Raw genomic sequence first — 24268 nt, forward strand, 5'->3', positions numbered from 1 at the left:
GAAGTGTTCTTGATGCTTATTTTATCTGTGATTGCGGTTGTTTGTCACGATTTTGTTCAAAATTCTCGTATTTTCTTGGAATACGGGACTTCATCTGTTCATTTGCCGTCGTTTGTATTGATTTCTACTCTTTACTTGTTCAGCTGCAATTCGTCTTGCTCCGTTTTTATTTCTGAAACACATTCGTTAAATCGCAGAACTTTAGATTGTCACCTTTCAAACAAGGGTCAATCATGAACATTTTCCGGCTCACTGCGGATATGTCGCATCTTCTTGCGATATTTATTCTTTTGGTTAAAGTAAGATTTAAGTGATTACCTGGGAGGGTGTTTTGATTTTCCTTTCAAATCTCAATAAATTCTTAAGATGCTGTTCAGATGTGGAAGACACGCTCGGTATCGGGAATATCAGCTCGTTCGCAGATACTCTTCGCTATCGTGTTTACCGCAAGATACCTGGATCTTTTCACGACATTCATCTCTACGTATAATACTGTGATGAAGGTAATTTTTTCACACATATTTTTGTACGAGATGCTCTCATTTCGTTCAGGTGTTCTTCATAATTTCGTCGTATGGAACACTGTACCTTATGCTTGTCAAATTCCGTCCCACCTACGAAAAAGAATCGGACAGCTTCCGTGTTGAATTACTTCTTATACCATGTGTTCTTCTTTCACTTCTTATCAATCATGAATTCTCCACAATGGAGATTTTGTGGACATTCAGGTTTTTATTAAATCGACTTTTTCATGAGTCCAATACGATAATTGTTGTTTGTTGTAGTATATATCTGGAAGCCGTAGCGATTATGCCACAATTATTCATGCTGCAAGCTACCGGATCTGCTGAAACCATTACTGCTCACTACCTATTCGCGTTGGGATCTTATCGTGCTTTGTATCTTCTGAACTGGATTTACAGGTACTGTCATACTTTGTCTTTTCCATTCACTGTTTTCCAGGACTGTTTTGTTTAAAGACATAAATAATCGCGAATAAGTGGGTGTAGCGCATTCGGTAAGAGTTTCGGTTGAGACTCTGCGATCGAAAGTTTGAAACTGCCCTAGGACCGACCAAAACTTTCATGCCTTCAGGGTTCGTAAATTGATACATTGCTAGGAGGGTAAAATCACAGACTTGATTCATTGGCTAGCAGGTTATTTTGTAGGTTTTACTCGAGCTCATAAACCTCATAAACGATTTCGAATTGAAGTCGTACGGGTAAGCGCATTCCCAGGGATTGATCAACGTGGTACACCCTATCCTTTATTCTTTAAATACTCGTGAAATTATTTTTGACAAGTTCTTAGTGCCAATTCCATGTGACCTTTCTCTTCAAAATCGATTGTTCAGTTGGGTATTCATGAAATTGGTGTTCCTTTTTTATTGGTTGTCATAAATAGAACAGTTACAGTATAGAATAGAACAGTCTGTGTATCCGAACTTTTGAAATGACTTATCATGTTACCAATTTGGTCTGTTCCTCACAATTTTTACAACTTGCAACAACTTAATCTGACTGATTGATTTCTTTTCTTTTTTGTTTAATTGTTGCTGTTCTTCGCTTACCCATGAAACTCCATTTTATAGTTTGCATAACTGTGGCGCCGTACCTCTTGAGCTGGCTAGTTTCCACTAATACAGTCAACATATGAGCAAATACCCTTCTTTTTTAGACTCACACTGTTGACAGTTTGTCAAATCCCGCTTTGTGCACTTTTAGACCAGCACTGAAAAATGTTCCTCTCTTGTTAATGAGAGATGAGTACTGTTTCGGCTAAATATAATATTGCGTATTATTTTGCAGTGAGTTTTTTTTTTCGAGTGTATCCGTTTGCGCTCTGTATACGGAAATAATTGGCTGATTTTTGATTGATTTCACATGTGGAGCTTTTTCTTCAAGCTCACGTAGTATAATGCCAGCAAAACCTGGAACTTTAACGTTACATTATTTATCTATTCGTTTCAATACTTGCTGTTTGGTTCAGCAAGTAGAATAGTTCTCGAGAGATGGTGACCGTACAATACGTAGCCGTTTATAAACAACCTAAAATATTTAAGATATTTCCTAATCTTGACTGCTTTTCACCCTTCACAGCGATGGGTATGTTCGTCCCCAGGTGCTTCGAGAAAATAATTTTGGGTAGGACCACTTGTTTCTGTTCTTTCTCGGCTCGAGGTCCTATTCGTGCTAGAATGTATGGCAGTTTACATAAACCGAGCAGGTTTGTGTCTCGTTCATGAGTACGCGAGATTTTTCATTGTTGCTGTGGAGCACATTGTTGTGGAATTGTGTGCATTGTCGTTTGTGCACTGAACCATAATTGAATATGTCTTTCTTCTTAATGCTGTTTGAAAGCGCATCTCTTTTCCTATCCAAAATTATTTTCTCGAAGCAGCCATCATGTATGTTCATTTGATTCCAATTTTCAAAATTTACGCTCTTCGAGACGAGTGACATGCAGTATTCAAGTCAAGATACGTCGGTCTTATTGATCCCAACTCAGCTTAGTAGAGAGGTCATGTATTTCTCTTATGACACGTTTTTTCAATTCTCTGGAAAAGTGAGTCTTACTAAAAAAAAACATAACTTCCATAAAAATTGCAGTAATCAGGAGAGAATTATTTTAGTTTCTTATTTCTTTGCTTTTTTTACATTTTTGAGTATTCTGTTGGAACATATACAAAAATATAGTGAATGAAGCAGTGGAACAATGTCATATTTACCTCTCATTAAGCTGAATTCCTTGTTCGTGGAAAATCACCACAAATTAATTCTTCCTTCGATACAAGATATCGCTGTCAAGATCAGATTATCTCTGCATAGTTTATTATTCGCTTTGATTTTGTATTCTTTTGTCTTGTATCAATGAACGAGTTTGTGAGGTTGTTCAGCATGAACATTCCTGACTAGGATTGAAAGTTTTATTTCATATGGTAATTTGGTGTAATGTTGATTAACAGTGGAAGGCCATGGAATAATACGTAGATAGCGAAGGAAATAAATTCACGGATTGTTCTCAAAAATTACAGTCTAGAGTTGAGTTGAGTTGAAAAAAATCTTATATTCCCAGCCTAAACATTGCAATGCTACCGAGAAATATCGTACGCAGTTTTTTAAAGTTTTCTGGCACTTTATTATTTATGAGCCTATGAAAAATCAGGAGCGGTGCTAGTCGGGTGACAAAAAGTGAACGAGTCTGACGCTGGCTTCTCCTTTTAGGTCTATAGAGTGTTGTTAAGTAAAGACCCAGAAAAAACTGCGTCGTAAAAGCCTCTTATCTTTGTTTCTTTTCCCTTGCCTCGGTGTGAACTGATATTTTGAAGTAGGTGGCTTCTGCAGTTCTGAATTTCACAAATTTTTAGGTACTATACGGAGTCGTTCTTCGATCCAATCGCAACGGTCGCCGGAGTTGTTCAGACTGTTCTCTATGCGGACTTCTTCTATCTGTACGTTACTCGTGTCGTGAGAACTCGCAAGGCTATGGAACTTCCTATTTAATGGGATTACTCGTTCTTCGATCAGCTTTTTGAATTCCAAGAATAATCATTGTCGTTGTCGCGCTTCGCAGTGATGTAATTTATTTATTGTTTTCAAATGAATTATTCCCCCTAAGGAGTGATAATTGGATTCCGATTTGAACCACTTTATCTTTTTTCCTTCAAAAAATTGGACCCTTAAAATCGCCGGTTTTGGTGTGAAGTGCAATTCGCAATTCGTTTTTACATGTGTATTTCGACGTTGTATCTGATCACGTGGTTTTATTTTATAATTAGATTGTTTCTAGTTGAGGATATTGCTTGTTTAATTATGATCTTGTTCTATTGGGGCTCTTCTTTGCGTTGTTCGATCTTCTTTCATTTATTATAGAGCGAGCGGTGGTGTTTTAAAGTAGCTAATAAAGCGAGTGTTTTGTTTGAAATTTAGGTCTGTCGTGAAATTGACAGTGAAATATCTTTGCTTGTTTAAAATCCTTTGTGTGAAGTCCAAGAAATGTCAGGATTCACTGGGGTCCGTAAGCAATCCTGTTGCGACAGAACGCACAAAACATTACTGTCGTTCCGAACGGGCCGTAATAATGCGTTTAGTCCAGGGGATTCACTTCACTTGTGGGATAATCTTGCATTTCTGCGTTCGGCTGTTATCAGTAGTGTTAAGTACTAGTTTAGCTGAATTTAGCTTATGTCTCATTTTCACCAGTTTTCTGGCATCCTTCCCCTTCTTTTACGCATATTCCATCTTTTTTTTTGAGATGCTTTTTTTACAGTCCGTCCAAACACCTTTGTTTTATGGTGGAATACGACAAGAAAGATTTTTTTTTGAGAAGTGGGACGTTTCTTAACCGTATTTTCACGCTAGCGTGAGTGATTCTTCCATGTTGGGCACGTTTTTCCCACTGCTGCATCCACCGGAGTATCGCCACCGTGCGGGCGAGCTCCAGGCGAAACGATAGATATACGTGGCTTCTGTGTTGGATTCGTGTGATGCAGATACACAGGAAAGGGGCAGAACACTAGAGTCGCCAATATTTGGTGGAACCAAACTTTGTGGTTTATTTTCCATACAGAATGTTACAGAAGCTGTCGTTCATTTTCATCTTGTTTGGACTATGCGATGACGACCTCTAATTCAGTTTAGTGCTTGAAAAATCTTGTTTTTCTGCTTTTCCCTTAGTTCTGAAGCCGTAGCTTCTGTTCTTTCATAGCTACTTCTCTGTGTCTTCTTGAAATTTGAAATATTTAGCACAATTGATAAAGTAATGTATTGCCAGATCGCAGTTATTTACTGCTACCGTACAGTGTAGTTGTGTCCTGTATGACACTTTGCGACAATCTGCGCAATAACTTTGCACTTTGTGAAGTTTTATGAAGTCTTTGGAAATCTTCACTGAATTATTATTTGAGTTTCGATCAAATATTCCGTATCTGGACGAAATCGACGATGCTGAGGAGATAATGTGCGCAAAATCTGGCATCCCGCCGCTCGTGGATGTAGTGTTGGCTTGCGTATTCGTGTGATTTCTCTATTTTTATTTAAATTTCTCTCAGTTTCTCTTATTTTATGTTTTATAACTTCTCTTCCGTCTTTGTGTTCATTGCCATTGAATTTGAATTGAGAATTCCTCTTGTTCCACTTTTTGTTGTCACATATTCGATGTTTTTTGTTCATTAGAGTTTCTAGCTTCTTGGATGGGTGCCCAGGAAAGCGCTAACAAACGTCAGGAGGAAGTACTTGATGTGGACGATGAAGTCCCTCATAGTGCTGCTGCTTACAAGCTTTGGAGCCACATTCATCCAGCACTCAGGAATAAGCGGATTTCTTGTGAGATTTAAACTGTTTACTTTTATTTACTTGTGAATGATGTTGATTTTCTATCATCTCTATAGGTACGATTTTCATCAGAAAGCTCGAGAACGGCGACGGGTCGTTGAAATATTTTGAAAATGGAATAAAGGTTCTTTTTTTTCTATTTCCCTTATCAGTGTTATGATATAAATATTCATTTTAGCTTCTAAAGCAACTGAAACACCCGAACATTCTTAAATTTGTGGAGGGTGCATGTGCTGCGAATGACGTCTCTCTGGTTACAGAACGGGTGCAAGTGGGTCGTCATAGATTTGGTCCTTTTTTTTCTGAATATTTATTCCATAATTTTTCTCTTAAGATGCTTGATCTTTCCTTCAAGACTATGTCTTTTGTGGAGATCCAGTCTGGTTTGCGTCATATCCTAGAAGCTATCACGTTTCTTCATAATAAGATCAGCAAGATGTTTAATTCGTACTTATAGCAACATCTTTTGTATATCACTGAGATTTTAGGCGTCGTTGTCGCATAACAACATAAGTCCGAGTTCTGTATTCGTTTGTGACAATGGGGAATGGAAGTTAGGCGGGTAAGGATGTGAATTTGATGCGATATTTGTAATTGTTGCTTAGTTGCTTACTTTGCTTCACTTCTTGTAGATTCGAGTTCACTTCGCCACCTGCTATTTCCTATGAGTTCACACAATCCAAGTTTTGTGACGATGCCAGAATGGGAGAGTTTCTGTCCCCAGAGCATCAGGTGGTACGCCAAGTGCAGCATTTGTATGCATAAAATCAAATCCACATTTATTTATTACTATTCAGAAACCTGCTACTGTACCCCAGGGATCCTCGTTTGTGAATGATAGCTATGGATTCGGAAAACTCATTGAATATGTGCTTCAAGATTTCGATGGAAAAGGTAAGTGGATCTACCTATTTTATTGGTTTGTACTGAAGTGAGTGAAAAGAAGAAATTTCTTTTGTTTTTGAATTAAAGATTCATTGGAACACAACCGAAGAATCCTATTCTTTCGTGCTTGAGTTGTGCGTTCTTAATCAATCATTTTTCGAATCTTTGCGAATTCTATCTTTGCGTTTCTTCCTTTCTGGACCGACCTCAAAATGGGCTAAAAGTATTCTTGTATTTGATAAATGCGCTATCAAGTCAAAAATGAATGGCTCTCCAAAGGTGCGTTGTCACATGAATACGCAGACTAAGCAGTAATGCAGTTCCTTTTAGCTCCTGCAGCTTATACTGCTCTGAAACTGTAAGTGTTATCTTTCTACAGTGGTTACTTTCAGCGTCAGCTACATACGAGTCAGAACTTCTTTCATTCACTGAAGTTGTCAAGGGTTGTTCATAGTACGTACGCCTGTCAGTATCTCGTGTACGGGTCCCGTCAAACTCCACCAAACATCTGAAATAGCCTTTCAGTCGGGTATTTTCCACATCGCCGCAGGTTTTGGGAGCTGAAGTTATTTCATCGGCTTGTTCAACGTCTCAGAATTGTTGAAATGAATCCAGTTTTCATAGGAGGTAGTTGTTCTTCTGTTGCAACCTCTTCCTTCGGGTGCTTCTACAATTAGCGGTGTGTCTCATCTTGACGCTGAGGTTGTGCGGGGATCAATTTATGAGGTATCACATTCTAGCTGATGTTGAATTGAGCAAACCGATGTAAGTGACAGCAACTATGGATTGTGGGACTCTAGACGGACTCGGTAATGGATAGATGGTTGTAGTAAGAATCATCTTGATAGTTTGACATCGACATTTGATACTCACTGGAGATCTTCTAGGGGGTGATTCTATCAAGGCTGATGTTTCAGCCAGTGAATCTATTGGACTAAAAACAGGTTCGGATTTTTTGAAATACCATGAGATTTTTCTATTTTGCGAGTTGTTTCGACAGCTTCCGCTGCTATGATGCGTTGTTTTCGGGATAGCGGTAGAGGTTGGAGGGCGCATTAATGAGAATGTTCTATTTCCAACTTTTCTTTATCCTTCTAAAGCCATGGAAATATACTACGATAACTGTAGTAAAAAGAGCAAAACATTGGTGGAACCGAAAAGGCAGTTTTTATCAGGTGGTTTCCAATGTAATCTTCTTTGTTCACATGAATGAAATTTAATCACTAAGCACAAATCCTTCAATTATTTTTGATTCATTGCAACAATAACATTTCGCTTATGTGGGAGGTTCTTCTAGGATTTATTTATTCTTTTTAGATGAAGTTGTTCGCAGTTTGAAGGATGTGGCTGCGCAGCTGACGGTTAGTGATCCTGCTGCTCGACTACCACTGTCTGCACTTCTGGATCACCCTTCGCTCTCGAATGATCTTACTGAGATAATCACTTTCTGTAACACCATTCAGCTGAGAGAGGAAGAGGAGAGGAATGCTTTTTTTGGGTTAGCTGTTGGCAGATATTCCATAACTCTTTTTTTTCTCAGAGTGAATTAAATTCAGCTTTAGCGTAGTTTTATCTGAAATTTCTTGAACTGACCAAACCTACTCACAGTCGCTTCAGGACGCTACTGGTTCTATATTTTTCTATTTTTCCATTTCACGGCTCTCTTTAAGAGTATTGTGTTATTTCAGGAGTGTTGCATTTCTATACACCATATAAATCTTAGGAGTATTGTTGCTCGCTTGCGTGGTCTTCCAGAAGGTGTCGTGGCAAGAAGACTCTGTCGCCTCCTTCTCTCCCGCTACGTGCTCCTTGAACCAAAGTCGCATTCCGAGCTTTATCCTGGTTTGCTTGTTCCAACTGGTTAGATTTCATTTTTGTGGATCATTTTTTTTTCTGAAAACCAGTAATCTATTTCTGTAGAAGATGGCGAGGGTGTCCTTTCTCGCAATTACTACTGTGCATATATGGTACCAGAGCTCGTCCGTCTGTTCCGCGTCAGGTATTTCCTAATGAAAACTTTTATCGCATAATTTCTTTCTTCTTCATGTTTTCTTTTCTTTTTAAAGGGAAACTGCAGTTCGTATCGCTCTCCTTTCTCAATTTGATCGATTTGCTCGCCATGTACATCGCGACTGCCTCCAGGGTTTTATCACAGATGAGGTCAGAAAAATTATCCGATGTCATGTTTCTTTCCATACGCCGTTTGTGTTTTTCTGATCCGCTCCAGTAAATCATTTCGAAGGTTGTGCAAGGATGCCACGACAGCGATAGTCACTTAGTGTCAGCCTCGCTCCGTGCGTTGGCCACGCTCGTGGACATTTTGGGAGCCGAAAATGTATGTCCATGGCATACCACTAAGAAATTCGGGAATGGATCGCCACAGGTGATTTTCTCCAGAAATATCTTTATTTGAGACATAATAACATTTCTTTCATTTTGCTGCATTTCTTCATCTTCTATTAAACTTTTATTATAGAGAGTTCGCCCTTCCAAAAGTGTGCTTCATATTAGTAATTCTCGTACGGATCGTATGAACTACAATGAAAATGCGAAGTCTAGTGATACGCGAAAATCAGTGCTGGTTGACTCTCCAAACAATGAAAATGAATGGCTGGAAGAGGTCTGTTACGCTTTTTGACGCGAATTTTGAAAATTAATTGAACCTATGCTTAGGACAAGACAGACTGGAACAGTGACTTTTCCTGGTCTGCTGATTGGAAGGATGGCGATAAATCTGCCTCAGTGGAAGATCTTGATCCCGATCTTCCTTCTGAAGTGAAGGAAACTTCGAAACAACGTAAGCCAGCGACGTTTCCTGTGGCCAATTCAAAAAAAGACTCAGCATTCGACCCTAGGAAGGCCAACATCATCGGTAACTTTTCCCAGTCATCTTCACAATAGTGGGCAGTTGAGGTGAACATCTTCAGGAAGTGAGTTTGAGATCAACGTAGTGCCCAAAAAATGCATCGAAGATGATCTGTTCGCCGATCTCACTCCAAACATCCCTACTTCTACATCTTTACTCGAGAAGCTCAAAGACCTTCAGACCACGGCACATTCTGTAGGTTCTTTGTGGACGTTTCAGGATTTACTCAATTAAATTCGCTTTTAGGTCTCTCCTGTTTCTAACATTTCGTCCAAATTTGCTATGCTTGAAACCTCGGAGGATGCCGGTGGTTGGGATGACAGCGAGGACATCAGCCCCATAAACACTACCAACAACGCTTCAACGGTATGCACGCGAGGGAATGCTTAGTGAAAGTTCGCCTTCATCTGTTCCGGATTTTGCTATCATTAGCACTCGTTTCGACTCTTAATTAAGGGGAAATCTGATTTCGAATTATTTTTGGTCGTTTGAAAACAGTAACTGTCTGTTGCATAGATGATTACTTAGCATTGCTGCAATGTAGTACACATGGGTTGGGTGCATTTTGCGGATTATCAGGATGCAGATGCGCACAAACCACAGTTTCCCCTAGGATAGTTACTTGGTTTGGTATTTTGTTAAAGATTAAGAAGGTTGTAGTGGGTGATCAAAAACAGTTCGAAGAAATCTTTGATGTGGGTTCTTTTTGTTTTTAGCAGTAAGTAGGGTTTGGGATGTATCAGGTTGGGCACTTATTTTTTTCACACTTGCATTCATTTTGTAATTCCATAGTCTCTTAAATATTGATGATCGTCCGTCAATGTATTCACCATGAGAGTCTATCGCAGTGTTCCATCTTTCTGGGAGCGTTACAACTCTTAGGGATCAGAAGCTGGGAGGTGAGAGGGAGCGACACTCAAAGATCACTCCTTCCAGAACTCGAGAACAAGAAGACTCAAGTTGGCGGCGTGTATCCGAAGCGATATTTGGCCGCGCGTTCTTCTGGAGGAGGAGGACGGCGGCACATGTCGGTCGCTGAGCTTGGTACGCACAGCTCGCGGAGCTGCCAGGTGTGGAGACCGTCTGGATATCGCGCAGCAACTCCCATTACGGCATTTATCTCGAGTTCTGGAAGCAGCAAAGGAGAACCTTCCGTTGGTGTTGATTCTGTTATGGTCAACGCGGTGTCTGAACGCCTCGGGGGAAGCGTGGGTAGTGCTCCCTTCCATCTGGCTGATGTTGGTGGTTGCCTGACGAACCGTATGGCGTTATTTCACTCGTAGAAGAGGATCACTCGGAGATGATGTCGACCCATTTGCATTACAACTGGGGCAGAAGAGAGACGCTGTCGGTGCTCTTATATACCTTTGGTTAGGAAGCTTCTAGAACCACCTAGCTTTCGTAATCCCTCAGGAAAGAAGGCATGTCCTAGCTTCCAAACGTCAATTTTTTTTCAAAGTGTAAAAAAATAAGAAGCCAACCTAATGCATATACACTGAAATTTCTGCCAACGCCTAGGCGTTGTCAGCTCCAGTTAAAGTTGATTTACTAGAACTACTTTTATCAGAATTGGTATCTTGATGTCTTACATCCGTAATCCTGAAAAGAGGAGAAACTAAGGCTCTTCATATAATGAAACTTATAGAACAAATAACACAGTGATGGAAAATAGTTAATTGTGATCAGGATCAAGCGTGGTGATGGGACGCGACCCTTCCTCTCTCACCCCTTCTCAACTTTGCTGCCAATTCACTATCCTGGGAATTTCGTGTATTTCGAAAAAGCAAAGTTGAAAATCAGCCGAGGAACATATGGTAAATGTCAAATTCGGTAGCTGACAGAAGCGAAGAGACATAGAGTAGTAGAAGAGTCAAATTTGCTGAAATGTTGTTGAAATATTGATATTGAAATATTTTCATCTTTATTCTATTTTATTCTAAAGAAATTTTTCAAAAAAAAATTCTAAATCTATGAAATATCAAAAATATCAAATATGAAATATGAAATAGTACTGATTAGAACACATAATAGGAAAAAAAATAGAACGGTCATGAGCATAGGTCGAATTAAAGAAGAACGACGTGAAAAAAAGGAAAAAAAAGAAATGACATTTTGTTTCGACAACATGATAATGGGACGACACACGTTCGACACCTCGCAGAGTCAAATATTTGCAAAAGAGTTAGGAACTCGAAACGACGTCCAGAAGATGAAGAATTCGATCATGCGTAGTTTTCGGCAGTTTGAGAGTGGATTTAATAGAATTTAAGGGCCAAAAAAGCTCAGGTTCTGTGCAGATAGTTAGGTTTGGAAGATCGCACATTACTTCGTGAAAAGAGGATCAAGAGAAATATTTGGGTAGTTTTTCATAGAAGAAGGTTCGTGCCGCAAAACAGTCACACCACTGTTTTTTTTTGCAACCTCCTGGTTTTTTACTTTGGAATTTAGAAGAAAAAAGAACGGGATAAAGGGCATTTTTCCCATTTTCTCCCCATCAGAGATTTGGAAAAACGGCGAGGCCCCAGAGATTGCCTGATATTGCATCTGATAGAGAAAATCCTCAGCTGCAAAATACTGATAGGATTTGCTTCGCATTAAGTGCTCCATATTATTAGATTCTCTTCAAGATCATACACTTCTCGGCGCGCGAGCAAAAGTCGGGATTTTGGCAAGTTTTCCCGTTCCTGAAAAACGGGACGACGTTTTAAAAATCATCCACATATTCGGATAGAGGGACCAAGGAAAACTCAACATGGAGAATTTTTGTTTTCGGACCGTCTTATTTTCCCAAACTTGAGATGGTAAAAAATCCAAGAAATATTCGAAAAATTCTGAATTTTTCTCACCGAATTAAAAAAAAGACTAGGAGATTGCAAAAGAAAAATAGCGGTGTGACTATATTGTAGGGCAGACCTTCCTCTGTAAAAGGCCATCTAGGATATTTCTCTAGCTCGTCTTATCATGAAGTTGCTTTCGATCTTCCATACGTAACAATGCGAAAATAATCTGAGCCTTTTAGTTTACTTAAATTCCATTAAATACACTTCTAATCTGCTGAAAACTACGTAAATTAATCTTTCAGAAGTCATTTCAAGTTTCTATCTCTTTTGCAAAAATTTGGCTCAGTGGAGTGTTGAACATGTGTGGTCTCATTGTCACATTGCCAGCACGTTGCACATCTTTAAAACAAAATGTTGATGCTTCCATGTTACTGTCCTACGTCTGGAACATAATGTAATATTTTGTAATGTACGTAATTATTTAATGTCGTTTAATGTAATATTTTGCAATGTTTATGATTATTTAATGCTATATAGTATTTTGTCCGGATTGTCATGCTATCCTCCATTCAGCACTGCCCATTCCCTTACGACCCTCTTCCCTCGCGATCCCCTCCCTTTACGACACTCGTTGAGATAATCCCATCACACGCTTAACCCTGATTGTAATATGTGGACTTGTAAAAAGAGCTACTTTGTGCCTGACTCGTTTACAAAACTCAGCATTATTTGTTAGCATCAAACTGATTTTTCGAGTTTTTAAATTCTGGGTATGTGAAAATGTGAATTTCCACGTTCTCGGTACATCTTGTCGTAATGAAAGGAAAAACGTGGGCGAGAAGGGACGTTTGTTTGCTTCTTGTTGCAATAATTATTAATTTATTTTTGTCCTTGGCGAAACACATTTGCAAGGGTGTCTTGCCTAACTGTAGCACAGAAGCAGGACATCTGATTGTGGGAAATTCCGTAAACGCGAGAATTATATGAAGTTCTCTCTAAACTGTAAGTAGCCAAAGTCTGAAAATATAAGAGCTGCTGGGATGCCTGTTGTTACTAAGCCCATTTGTGTGTCGTCTATTTAATGATGTGCTTACTGCGTAAAAGTGTTCATCGTTTTACTTCTGGAAACTGTAATACCGAGTACCGAAAGTGGATAAAAGTCTGTTACTCAGAAATCCTCGTAGACAATTTTTGGGTTTCTCTCGTCAGTTCTTCTTTCATGATATGCATGTTTTTCACTAATATTTCCTCTTTACTAAATTACCTAATTTACCAGACTAAATGCTTTACTGGTTTTGTTTGGTGGTGGTTCTTGTAATTTACTGTTCAGAGAACGGCTCTGAATGCGTTTTCCAACGAGGATGATGAGTGAGTGGCGATATCTGGCTTACGTGTTTTCGATTATGTCCGATTATCTTGTGAAACCAAGTTTTTCTTTTCTATATACATATATATATATATATATTTTGTATCGTGCAACTATTAATAACGTTTATACGGGTTGTCAATAGCACGAAAATTTCAAAGGAATTCATTTAAACGTGTATACGAATGTGTCTATCAGTTATGCCATTGATATCGCTCACTTCCGAAGTTTGGATGTGCAACTTCTGTTCTACTGGTACAGCATTATTTTGTGATGATTTGACCACTTCTTGACGAGTGGTCCCGTTGATTTCTTCCATATGTGGCTTGATTTGTTGTTTGCGAAGAATGATTTGCCGTCGTTGCATAAATGTTAGCGTTGTTTTGAACAAGATTAAAGATGCAAAAAAAAGTGTGAACGGTACGGAAAAGGTGACGGTTTTGGTGGCTTTAATATTGATTCTCTGGACAAGGGTATGGTGGTCAACATTTCGAAAATCGCAGCCCAAAATGACTGGGTAACATCCATTTGCAATATTTAATTAAACAAACAATAAGTTCACATTGCGATCGCGTACAGAAATTAACCAAATCAGACAAAAGACAGAAAGTGGGGTAAATTTTTTTAATGTCCGTCAATTCGCGGCTATTCGGTCAATCGTAATTGACAATCGTAAATATCCAGCAATAAGATGCATTTCAGGAATGGATTCCTCTTCGAAAACTATCATTTCCAAAACTACTTTATGTACGTTCTCAACGGTAGCCTACCGCAGTATAGTGCAACAATGAGCGGGTGTAGCGCAGTTGGTAAGAGGTTCCGTCGTGTCTGCACTATCGATCGGAGGTTCGAATCCGCTCTAGTATCAGCCAGGCCTTTCATCCCTCCGAGGTCGATAAATTGGTACCAGACTTGTCTGGGAGGATAAGAACGCTGACTCGATACACTGCCTAGCCTCCGCAAGTCACTGCTACAGGCTAGTTACATCTACGTAAACAAACGATTCTGAATTGAAGTAAATCCGTTGGCGTATCCGAAGTGGATTGATTAACGCTATACGCTCTGTTCTTTATCCTTTCTATTTCAACTATGATCTCGTTATGAAAGGTGATGTATAAAAATTCTGAGATAGTACGTTGTGAGACGACCGAGATGAGCATGGAATTGATCCCACGCCCATTTTGATGCCGTTATTATTATTTTGGTCGGCGGACCATCAGCTCACGCCAACACTTCAAATGAAACAAAATAGTTGGTCTGAAGAAGGGATAAGCATCCACTCTCCTGTTCTGCATCTAAGACCCCATGTTATGGTGAACAATAATTTTTAGAAGTGCTGTAATCCGTCCAGCTGGTACGTCGGTGGCGATCGATTTCTTTGCACGAAATCCATGATAACGGGTTTCAACGAGATGATATCTCCGGTTGTATTGTACTGGGAATTCGCAGAACGTTATGAGACTTTGAGAAAAAGAACGTTTACAATCAGACAGCCTACCTCGTCAAGTCTCGTCATATCAGTGTATTGCTGAGTAAACGGCACTACTTTTTTCACGCTATATCGATTTTATTTTAGAGATACTGTTGACTTGTGGCTAAAGAATCCCGGAAGAATTGCAGGGAATTTCCCTTCACACGGATTGATTAACTTTTGAGACATTATTACTGTTTTATTCCGCTTAATTCCATTGTGCTTTTCTACTAGATGCAAATATCAAAAAAAAACAATTACAAAAAATATTTATACTATGTATCAATGTTAAGTTAAGGAGATATGGGACGATCTCGTCGATGTAGCTTGAAAAAAATTATAATTAAAGGGTAAAAATAGCCTGTATGTAGATGTTTTTGTTTGATTTTTGCAGTAGCATCAAGTAAAGTGGCATCGAAAATTCCACTGGCTCAGTCGATAGGAACTTCAAGAATAATTGTGGATCGTATTAATTTTCTATGAGAATGTCTACATGTTATTTTATGACTGACATGAAGTAAATGTCACTCATATTGCAGAACACATGTGGAGTGAATAATGATCGACAACTTTTTTTTTAAATAATGCAATCTTTGATACTTTTTTTTTGCTATATTTCCATTTGGTCACTTCTCCACCTGGTTATTGAGGAGAGAAATGGAATTTGTAAGCATTGTTTATGTCTATGAATTTTAGGTAAATCTAATAACAGACATGTAATGCAAAAAATGCGTTCTCTGGATGCATGGGGGAAAAATGGTCGCGCTGCTCTTTTTTCTCCTTTACAGTGTTTCTAAATGGAAATGTATAATCCTCTATGACAGATAAAAATGTTTATTTGTGAAGGTGCGATGGGCGGAAATGGAGTATGAATTTTAATGGAAAAAAGCGCTCTCGTAACTTTCATAGTAGGAACATCGACCGTTGACGTAGAGCCGCTTATTCAAGTTCATCTACCGGGATTTGTTGCAAGTGAGGACAGTACACGGGCTGGTAACTTTTAATCGAGGCAGTCGGACTTCAAACATTTTCGAGTCGAAACTAGACGTGTGCATGGAATAACAATAACAATTCGCCAAAATTACCCCATATAATGAAGATGCGGTATTCAAGTAAATAAGATGGGTTTGATTGTTGTGAACTTCCAATGCAAAACACATTAATTACAGTGGATCGAGAGGTCCTGATTTAATTAATTGTCTGAAGGCTAAAAAAAGTAGGTTTGAAGAGGAAGATATGTGAGATGACAGGAATTAAACTATCTCTGATTATGTATTTTGAGAACCTACAAAATGAAAGATTCCGTAAAATTTTTGTTAATTTTTTTTTACAAGGCCTGAGGCAACAACGAATCCATAGGATTCAGAAATGGAATTTGTTTATCTTTTTATACTTTTCCAACTTCTTCAACAAATCAAGAGTCTACTGTGCACTAAGGAGTGTACTGATTTCTGACTAGTTATAAGTGTTGGAGTCTCTAAGATTATGAAGCCGTGGACCTTAGCGGATGTCAAGGGAAGTTTTTCGGAAGGCCAAAACTCAGAAATGGTGAAAAGAGCTTAAAAAACAATTTAATAAGTAGACTCGAGAAAAAATTCAACTAGTTGGAAAGCGGCATAAAATATTGGTATATAATAAAGCGTTAGTAAAAACAGTATTCACGAGCAGCTCGAAGTTTTGGCGGTATCAGCTGTATTTTCGTCAGAAGAGTGCAGTACAGAGGATTTCAACTTGAGTATGGATGTGGAGTGAAATTTGCTGGATGTTTGGGACTACAGATTGGAACTATTTTGAAACATAAACGATTATTAAACACCGTAAACAAGAATGGCGAGATTTCTTGAAGCAGATCTTTATAACAAAATATCCTTGAGTCATTATTCGGATATTTCTAAGGTAATAATGCAAATTTCATCATATTGTTTGAACTATATTGGATTGTTGGGAATATTATACTAATAAAGAAGAAAAGAATTTACAGACTTTATTCTCTTTTATTAAGTGTGTTCGATGAAATAGTGAAGCGTTTGAATAAGTGACAGTAAAATTCTTGTTCATAATCGCGTAGAAAATACAGAAGATGCGTTTTAGAAGAAATGCTCAAGGATTAAAATGTTCAAAATGCAATGTTTCTTCTCTAATAAAATAAGTGGATGCTTACACTGAAAATTCGACTACAACGGAATTTCTTAAATTCCAGAAAACATTGATGATGAATGCTATGATGATGCAAATAGGAGATAGGAACGTCATGCACGTTACATGTCATTATTATCTTTGCAGAAAATCAAATGTGAACTGACAGAAATTCAAATTAAGTTTGTGTTTTTTTTTAAAGTTGAACGGATCTCCTATACAAAATCTGCTGACTATAAGACAAGGGCGTCTGTTAAGAACATCATTGTTTTTTTCTGGAACATTTCACCTGCCACCTGCACCTCACACAAATGCATCCCGCTGAAGCACCGCTTCCCTGAACACTAGGAACACACAGTTTTAAGATGAATAAGTTTAGAAATATGAAGAATTGCGTTTGCTGCTGTAAAAAAGTATTTCTGTGGAATCTCTGATATTTTCGCTACTTTTTATAGCATTGCAGCGTAAAGTTGTGCAATTTCACTCATATTAACTGTGGAGTTTGAAAGTATCTGATCGCAAGACATCTGCGATCGGAGAGCGATGAAAGCGGATACGACTCGGATACGAGATGTGTGTGCACTTGACTTTCGATACCACTCGTTCGCATTAATGTGCCGAGTTCAAACTCAACCTCAGTTTTTCCTTAGATTTCCAGCGGTCACGTTCTCAGTGTTTTCCGGATGCTCTCCAGTGCAGAGAAGGTGCAGGGTAGGAAACAGCTTGACAGCCATCTATGTAACTGCTTCTGCTGAATTTCTAAGCAGATACGCTTGAGGAGGACAAGCTGTCACAACCAGAACCTCGGAACAAAGTTCTTCCATACAGCTGAAGTGATAATGTCGATGTGGAGAGAGTGCTCCGCCTACTGCTGTTTGAAGAGTACTAACTCTGGCAGGCAGGCGGAGACCAAAGGCACGGCGCATCCGTACATTTCTTCCAGCACCGCTCATATACACTATTTTCTTGCATTCTAACTTGTTTACAGCATAACAAAGGCGACCAAGCTTTGGCTAGGGGCGAGAAGATCATCGTTCTAGTTCTGCGCGCACTTATGAATTGCTCTTCCTGAAGAGGAACATCGTTTCGTTGTATCTGATGGGTGTGTCAACTCAGCTCCGAAAGAAGATTATAGCTGTCATTTTCGTAAGATAACAACGTGCAGGATCAAGAGTTCTCCTACGAAGTCTTGCTATTCCTCATTGGTCACTCTGGATTGTATTTTCCGCTTTGAGAAGAGATTATCACAAGTTTTTCGCTCAGCCTTTGAAGTGATCTCTGTCATTGGTCTCAGTTGAGTGAGTTCTTTCGGCAGCCACTATATCATAAGCAGTCACGATTCGGTGGTCAGATAACGCTTAACAGCTTGCTCTCATAATTTATGGCCTCAGCCGCATCATTCAGCTCTCCTTTGTTGGGATCCCATCCGATGAAGATCACGTAAAGATGGAAACGTTCGAGGAAACTATTACCGTAATTGATATGTAGGAGATTTGTTACGGATCATTCCAGAATGTACTTTAGAGCTACGGAAGTGTACTTTTATTAACCATTTTTCTTTCTGTTTCGCAAACGTTTGACAAAAACTGATTCGAAACTTACGCATGAATTTAACATTGACACAAGTATGTTAGGTAAACAGAGAAGGAAGAGTTTGAAGTCTCTAACTCGTCTCCTCCTGACCATTTTGCTCATTGCACCTCAGAAATGAGGCTGCCATCTGCTTTTCTGATTGTAAGACAAATGCTCGTGATTGTCGGAGTCAACTGCTCTTTTCACATTTCTTAGTGAAAACTAACGACAAAAAAAGGAATAATACCCTCTTCCTTATCATTGTGTCAGCTGTGCGACACTTCGATTACGTGGTTTCGAGCGGAGTTTTTTTTCCACGGAGAATGTAGAGCATTCCAGGTTGCCCCCGATGATGTTACTACTGCTGCCATTTATAATCGAAGGTAAAGTACATCTCTTAAATTATGACATTAATTAATTTGATGTTGGGCCACTGCCTGTTAGCTGGAAGACTGACGTGCGAAAACAAGTTACTTGAAGCAAAGCAGCTTATTTTTCTTACAGATGCATCAGAGTCCAAACGATTACTTTGAGTACACTCTCAATTCCTGAACATTGTTGCAGGATCAACGGCTGGCGAAGGAGCCCATTGGGGGTACCGAGATCATAATGGGCCAGAAAATTGGCAGAAAACATGTCAGGACGGTTTTCGGCAAGTACGTCTTCACATTTAATTGACGCATTACTGTTCATCACGGGAAGTGAACAACTGTAGTGATATCCTTGATTGCCACTTTGGTTTCTCCTTCCTTTACTTCTTGATAGCATCTTCCGGTTGTTGCGAGACACATTTCCGAATTGTGTTAGCGTGAAGTCACTAGCCAGCTGGACCTTAGCAAATCCCGTAGTATACTAAAGCGAAAGAAGACGCCTGAGAAGAACCTGAACCCATCCTCTTTTTGTGTAGTTGTTGAAACTCAAGAAAAAACTACCGAACGGAAAGATAACACACGTTTTAATAAACGGAGTAGTTGTAAGTATCGATTTCTGCTGTTTTTCAAAAGGCAATCTATCAGTTGTAATTTGAATGCGAAGTACGAACAAAAACCGCCAAGGAACGGTCACTGTCCTCTTTTGGGACAAAGAGTGAACAGGTTCTTTTTGGTCCATGGCTGCATAAAATCAGGATGGCAAAACTAAGAGAAATAAGAAAGTGCGCTTGTGTGGTCTTTTAGCCCTGGAAATCAAAACGGCGAGGATGAAAATGATACAGGAATGCTTACGTCTAACGTAATAATCCACTATAAGAATTTCGAAAGCATATACTGCAGCAACAGAGAGTTTCTTAGGTTTGCCTCTTTTCTCTGTTTCTTTTTGCTGCTGTTTAGATTAAAACAATTTTCAATTTTATGGCACGTAAAGTGCTTGTCGACGCTTTTTGGCGGCATGATCGATGCCAGTAAAATCTTCAATTTTACTGGCATCGATCATGCCGCCAAAAATCTGAAATTTTCACGTTCAGGTGTAGAAAAATCGTCAGAAAGATATTTTTCTGATAAATCACTACAACTGAACTCAACAGGTTTAGCATCTAATGAAATAAATGTCACTAGGTATCGCTCAACTCTCTCTTTTTGTTTATTACTGCCAAATTGATGACAATATTTCGTAGACAGTAATAAAGAATTAATCTCAGAATGGTATCTTCCTGAAAATGAGCAAAGTATGCTGGGAATTTTTTCGATACTCTTTCGACCGCTCTATTCTTTAAACGCTTTGTTCTCGGAAGCTTTCGAGAGCATTTGTGCCCGATAAGTATGAGCATCTCATTTCCCGCTTACTCGGACAAATGCGAGGGCAGTGGCACAGATTTTCTGGAAGATTTGAAAGAGTCAAAATTGAATCTCAATGTGGACAGTGATCAGATCCTCCTCTTTCTTTTTTTCCAGAGTCCCATTGATATCCGTGCATCTGACGTCGATTACGCTTTACTACACCGAATGCACTTCGTCCATTACGACCATGCCGGTCCTGTTAATATCAGCAATAACGGCCACACAAGTAGGTAATACAGAAAAAAACACTATGGTCCTTAGTCGTTAAATTTAAGTTATTTTTCTTGAAAACAACTAATCGCTGTAACTGTGCAATTCGAGCTTGACAATAGAGTTACTGTAAATGTTCTAATTATTTTCAAAGAATTGTAAGCACTAGAAATGGGTATTCAGAGATTGAAGTAGGCTTTAATCAAAACTGCCAAAATGAAGTTGCTCTCGCGGAAATTTACTAACGTTTTTAGATTCCTGCGCAGAATTATTTTCTTTTTATTCATTTCCATCTAATGAAGTATGACATAGTGAAAGGAGATTCTACGGAGAAAGAAAGAAATTTTGCGGAACGATAATATCTTCTACCCAAGAGAAAGATGAGCTTCCGGCTTTCAGAAAGGAAAAACATCATAAAAGTGCGTGACTGGAATTTTCAGGTTAATTTCTAACTCAAAAAAAAAACTAAGACGAGATGCCGAAGTCAAATTTCGAGAGTTAACGTGAAACTGTGTGGTTGTTGACCAATTTTTGAATATTCCAAATTTTATACACTTTTTACTTGTGAAACTGTATTGTTTTCAATGATAAATAGAACGGCAGTTATCATAGTGAAGTCGATTTTCCCTCCTCTCTTGAAAATGTTTGGTTAAAGAAAAGAAAAAAAGAAAAGAATAATACTATATTTTAGTCTCACTTTTTTCTATTAAAGTATGATTTTTTGCATTACGCCATTTCCACGCTGAATGTCTTCACCTCTCCTCCCTCACCTTGCAGAAAAAATTGCTAGGCAAAGTTTCAAGAGTAATGATTAAAAAGGATGTTTGGGAGGCTTCCTCAGCAGTGCAGAGGATAATTCAAAACATCTGTTTTTACAATACTGCTATCCCGAAGAAAACTTTTGTAGGATAGTAGTGTCCAAGAGAAAGGTGCTTATTTTAGCGTTTTTTGCTGTTAAATACATGTAGTTACGGATTTTTTTTTCGCATACTTTTACCTCGCCTTTCTTAGACGTGTTTCCATGCGGTGTACGGGAGCTTCCTGACTGAGGTAGGACAAAAGAGGTTTTGTTGTCTTAGGACTCCTTATTTGGGTTGTGAAGACAAAACTTATCCCAACCATATGCTTAGGTTCAAGTTTCAGCCAAGATCCCAAACGTAAGTACTAAACAGATCGTAGAGTGTACTTTTATGCACCTCAATCCTGTAGTGAGTAGTTTCATCTTCCAGATTTGGGCATTGACATACTTATTCAAACAATTTTCACGTGGTCATGCTTTGAAACAAATGTTCGTTACATTTTGCTTACCGATTTCGTGACTTGTCTCGCAAGAAAAAAGAAATCTCTTCTTTCCGCATTCTTCTCGAATTGCATTATTTATTAGCTGAAGTGGATTTTCATCTTTTAAAAATATGCGGACATAGAAAGTTCTTAAACTGTCTCGAAGGTACGAAGCTACACACGGAAGTAATTTATCACTTTTTTTTAAAATCCACAGCTGAAGAGAGCGAATGTGTTGTATAAGAAGTTGAAAGTATTTCTTGTTAAACAGGAAATTAGAATAAAATGGAACCGGAGAGCATAGATGTCGCTTAGCGAAGGATTAAATCCTCAGTATAAAATTAAAAGTGAAAATGAGCTACCATAACATAATCCGCCTAGGAATGCTTGAGTTTTAAGATTTATGCAATAAATAAAGCCTAATTAAGCTGAAATCTAATAAACCATTTCAATATCTGCTCACAAATGACCAACGAAATGTTGCAGTTATTGGAGATGGTTTCGAAAAATGGGGAGTAAAACAGCCTTATATCCAAGGAGCAGGCTTAAAACATCGCTACCGTCTTGTTCAATTCCATTTCCACTGGGCACAGCACGATCACCTTGGGTCCGAACATAAGATTGGTGGATTACATTATCCTGGAGAAGTGAGGAACACTTTCAGGTCTGATTTTCTCCTTATAATCCCGAAAAGATGAGCAGCCTTTTTTCAGCTACATCTTGTACACGTTCGTCACGATCTCACACTTCCGGAGGCCGTCCGGAAGCCAGATGGTATAGCCGTCGTTGGCGTTTTTCTCGTCATTGGACACGATGGCAGCTCAACAGCAGCCGTTTCATCCGTATTAGAAAATATCATATTTCCTGGTGGGAAAACGCATTAGTGATCGACAACCGTTTTTCATGACTTGATTTTGCGGAGCTAAGTATTTAGTAAGAGAGCAATCAGGAGAGATAATTACTAGCCTTTGAACTACATCTGAGAAATTCACCTTCTTCTTTTTAAAAGTGATGTTAACACATTCAACATGAACGTTTCTCCAGGAAACAGTTCGTCGGTCCAAGGATTTCGTGCTCGACCACTTTTGCCGGCACATACTGAAGCTTTCTACCGGTATGAAGGCAGCTTAACAACACCAGGATGCGACGAAGCTGTCATCTGGACCGTCCTGGCTGATCCCATTGTGACCACCCGCTCACAGGTAAGCAACATTAAAACGAGTGAAGCATGTTTTTACCGCTTATTTTGATCCATTTAGAAAGGGATTGATGAGGCAGGCGAAGATAAATAATCAATTTACAAGAACAAGGCAATAATAAATAAAGCGCAGTACATTTCCCATTGAAAATACAAGGATAAAGTTGAGCGTACCGTTTTTATTAAATATTCTGCTCAACAATAAAACTCTGACTGATGAAACTGCTAAAAATTCTTGCTAGTTAGGGAATAAAAATTTAGTTGCCTAAATTTTGTGGAAACAGACTAATGGGATCGCTAATAGCCGCACATATTACATCCAGTAGTTGTTTCCTGTAAATATGTTAAGTGCGTTATTAATTCCTTGCTGACAAGTACATATAGAAAATTTCGATTTTCAAAGTCAGAGCTCCACACTCTGATTTTAGCAAAGTGAGTTGGAACAATTTCGATTCTCTTTGGTATGGATCACCTGACGTTCATCCAGGAGGGAGTATCAGGATCGTTCATTGACGGTGACCACTTGCGCGCGTTGTTGTCGTAGAGGCAATCGTGTAATAGAAAAACCAAGAATTTCGCTTAAGAATCTTTTTTTTTACCTGTTACTAACAAATTATAGACCTTCGCAAGATCACATCCATATGTGAATGTGTAAGGAATAATACTGGTGTTTTATTTTTTTCAGATGAAAGAGCTACGCCAAGTACATTCGCAGGAAGGAGGTCGTTTCACACACAATTATCGTCCGGTACAAGCGCTTAACGGTCGAAGAATCCTGTACAGACCGAGCTCTTTCGACAAGACCTTCCTTTGTGGTGGTCAACAAGCGATCAGCATTCTCACCGCTTTACTTGTAATGATACTTGGTTACCTCCACTAGTCTAATTATAATGTCGGATTTCTAGTCATTCAAATTGAGCTGGTCATCAACGCATTTGTGCTGCTTCTCACCTTTACTAATGTGCGCTTTTCAATGCAGTATAGTAATACTCATGTTTGATCGATCTCTTTTCAAAATAAAAATGATGGATATTTTGCCCTTCAATAACACTTTATTCTAATCTCAAATAGCTTATTACATGAAGAACCGAAACAGTTAAAAGCGACAAGATATTAGAAAATAATAGAATTGTTTGCACTTGTTGAGATGTAGATTTAATATCGACTAGAAAATTATGGCAAGAAAAGAAAATGACCAGAAAATGCGCACAATAGCGGACCAGTGTAGCATATCCATGAAAATGCGAGAACATTGGAGAAAAGGTCACATTCGAAAATGTTGGGATTGTAACGTAGCAAAGAACTATTTGATTAGTCTAAATTATCTAAACTATATGATTTCGCCTCGACGCGTGTGTTTTGAGGTAAAACAGATTCGAGGAGTGATATGCTGTA

General features: G+C 38.8%; 2 protein-coding genes across 5 annotated transcripts; both read left to right on the plus strand.

Annotated features, from left to right (window-relative positions):
* Window positions 1-233: 233 nt before the first annotated feature.
* RB195_026038 (uncharacterized protein) lies at window positions 234-3503 on the plus strand (the record flags this gene model as incomplete). Its single annotated transcript, XM_013435847.2, has 5 exons — window positions 234-299; window positions 378-503; window positions 553-728; window positions 786-923; window positions 3368-3503. The coding sequence occupies 5 exons, from the start codon at window positions 234-236 to the stop codon at window positions 3501-3503; spliced, it is 642 nt and encodes a 213-aa protein (XP_013291301.1).
* Window positions 3504-5191: 1688 nt separating this feature from the next.
* On the plus strand, window positions 5192-23753 carry RB195_026039 (uncharacterized protein; the record flags this gene model as incomplete). 4 transcript variants are annotated; one of them, XM_064214403.1, is made up of 25 exons in its annotated part: window positions 5192-5324; window positions 5390-5457; window positions 5512-5604; window positions 5668-5780; window positions 5854-5895; window positions 5966-6068; window positions 6131-6227; window positions 7536-7716; window positions 7942-8078; window positions 8139-8217; window positions 8285-8378; window positions 8461-8601; window positions 8695-8838; window positions 8892-9090; window positions 9146-9279; window positions 9331-9450; window positions 13195-13232; window positions 18229-18321; window positions 18749-18792; window positions 18974-19065; window positions 20299-20410; window positions 22162-22322; window positions 22389-22542; window positions 22720-22877; window positions 23559-23753. In XM_064214403.1, 25 exons carry the CDS (start codon window positions 5192-5194, stop codon window positions 23751-23753), a joined length of 2925 nt encoding a protein of 974 aa, XP_064070282.1. The 4 variants fall into 4 exon arrangements, with proteins under 4 accessions (XP_064070282.1, XP_064070283.1, XP_013291303.2 ...); XM_064214402.1 differs by having other exon boundaries at window positions 5966-6065; XM_013435849.2 differs by lacking the exons at window positions 18229-18321; window positions 18749-18792; window positions 18974-19065; ... (3 more) ...; window positions 22720-22877; window positions 23559-23753 and having other exon boundaries at window positions 5668-5700; window positions 5822-5895; window positions 13195-13236.
* Window positions 23754-24268: the final 515 nt, after the last annotated feature.

The sequence above is a fragment of the Necator americanus genome, chromosome X (assembly GCF_031761385.1).
Source record: "Necator americanus strain Aroian chromosome X, whole genome shotgun sequence".
NCBI lineage: Eukaryota > Metazoa > Nematoda > Chromadorea > Rhabditida > Ancylostomatidae > Necator > Necator americanus.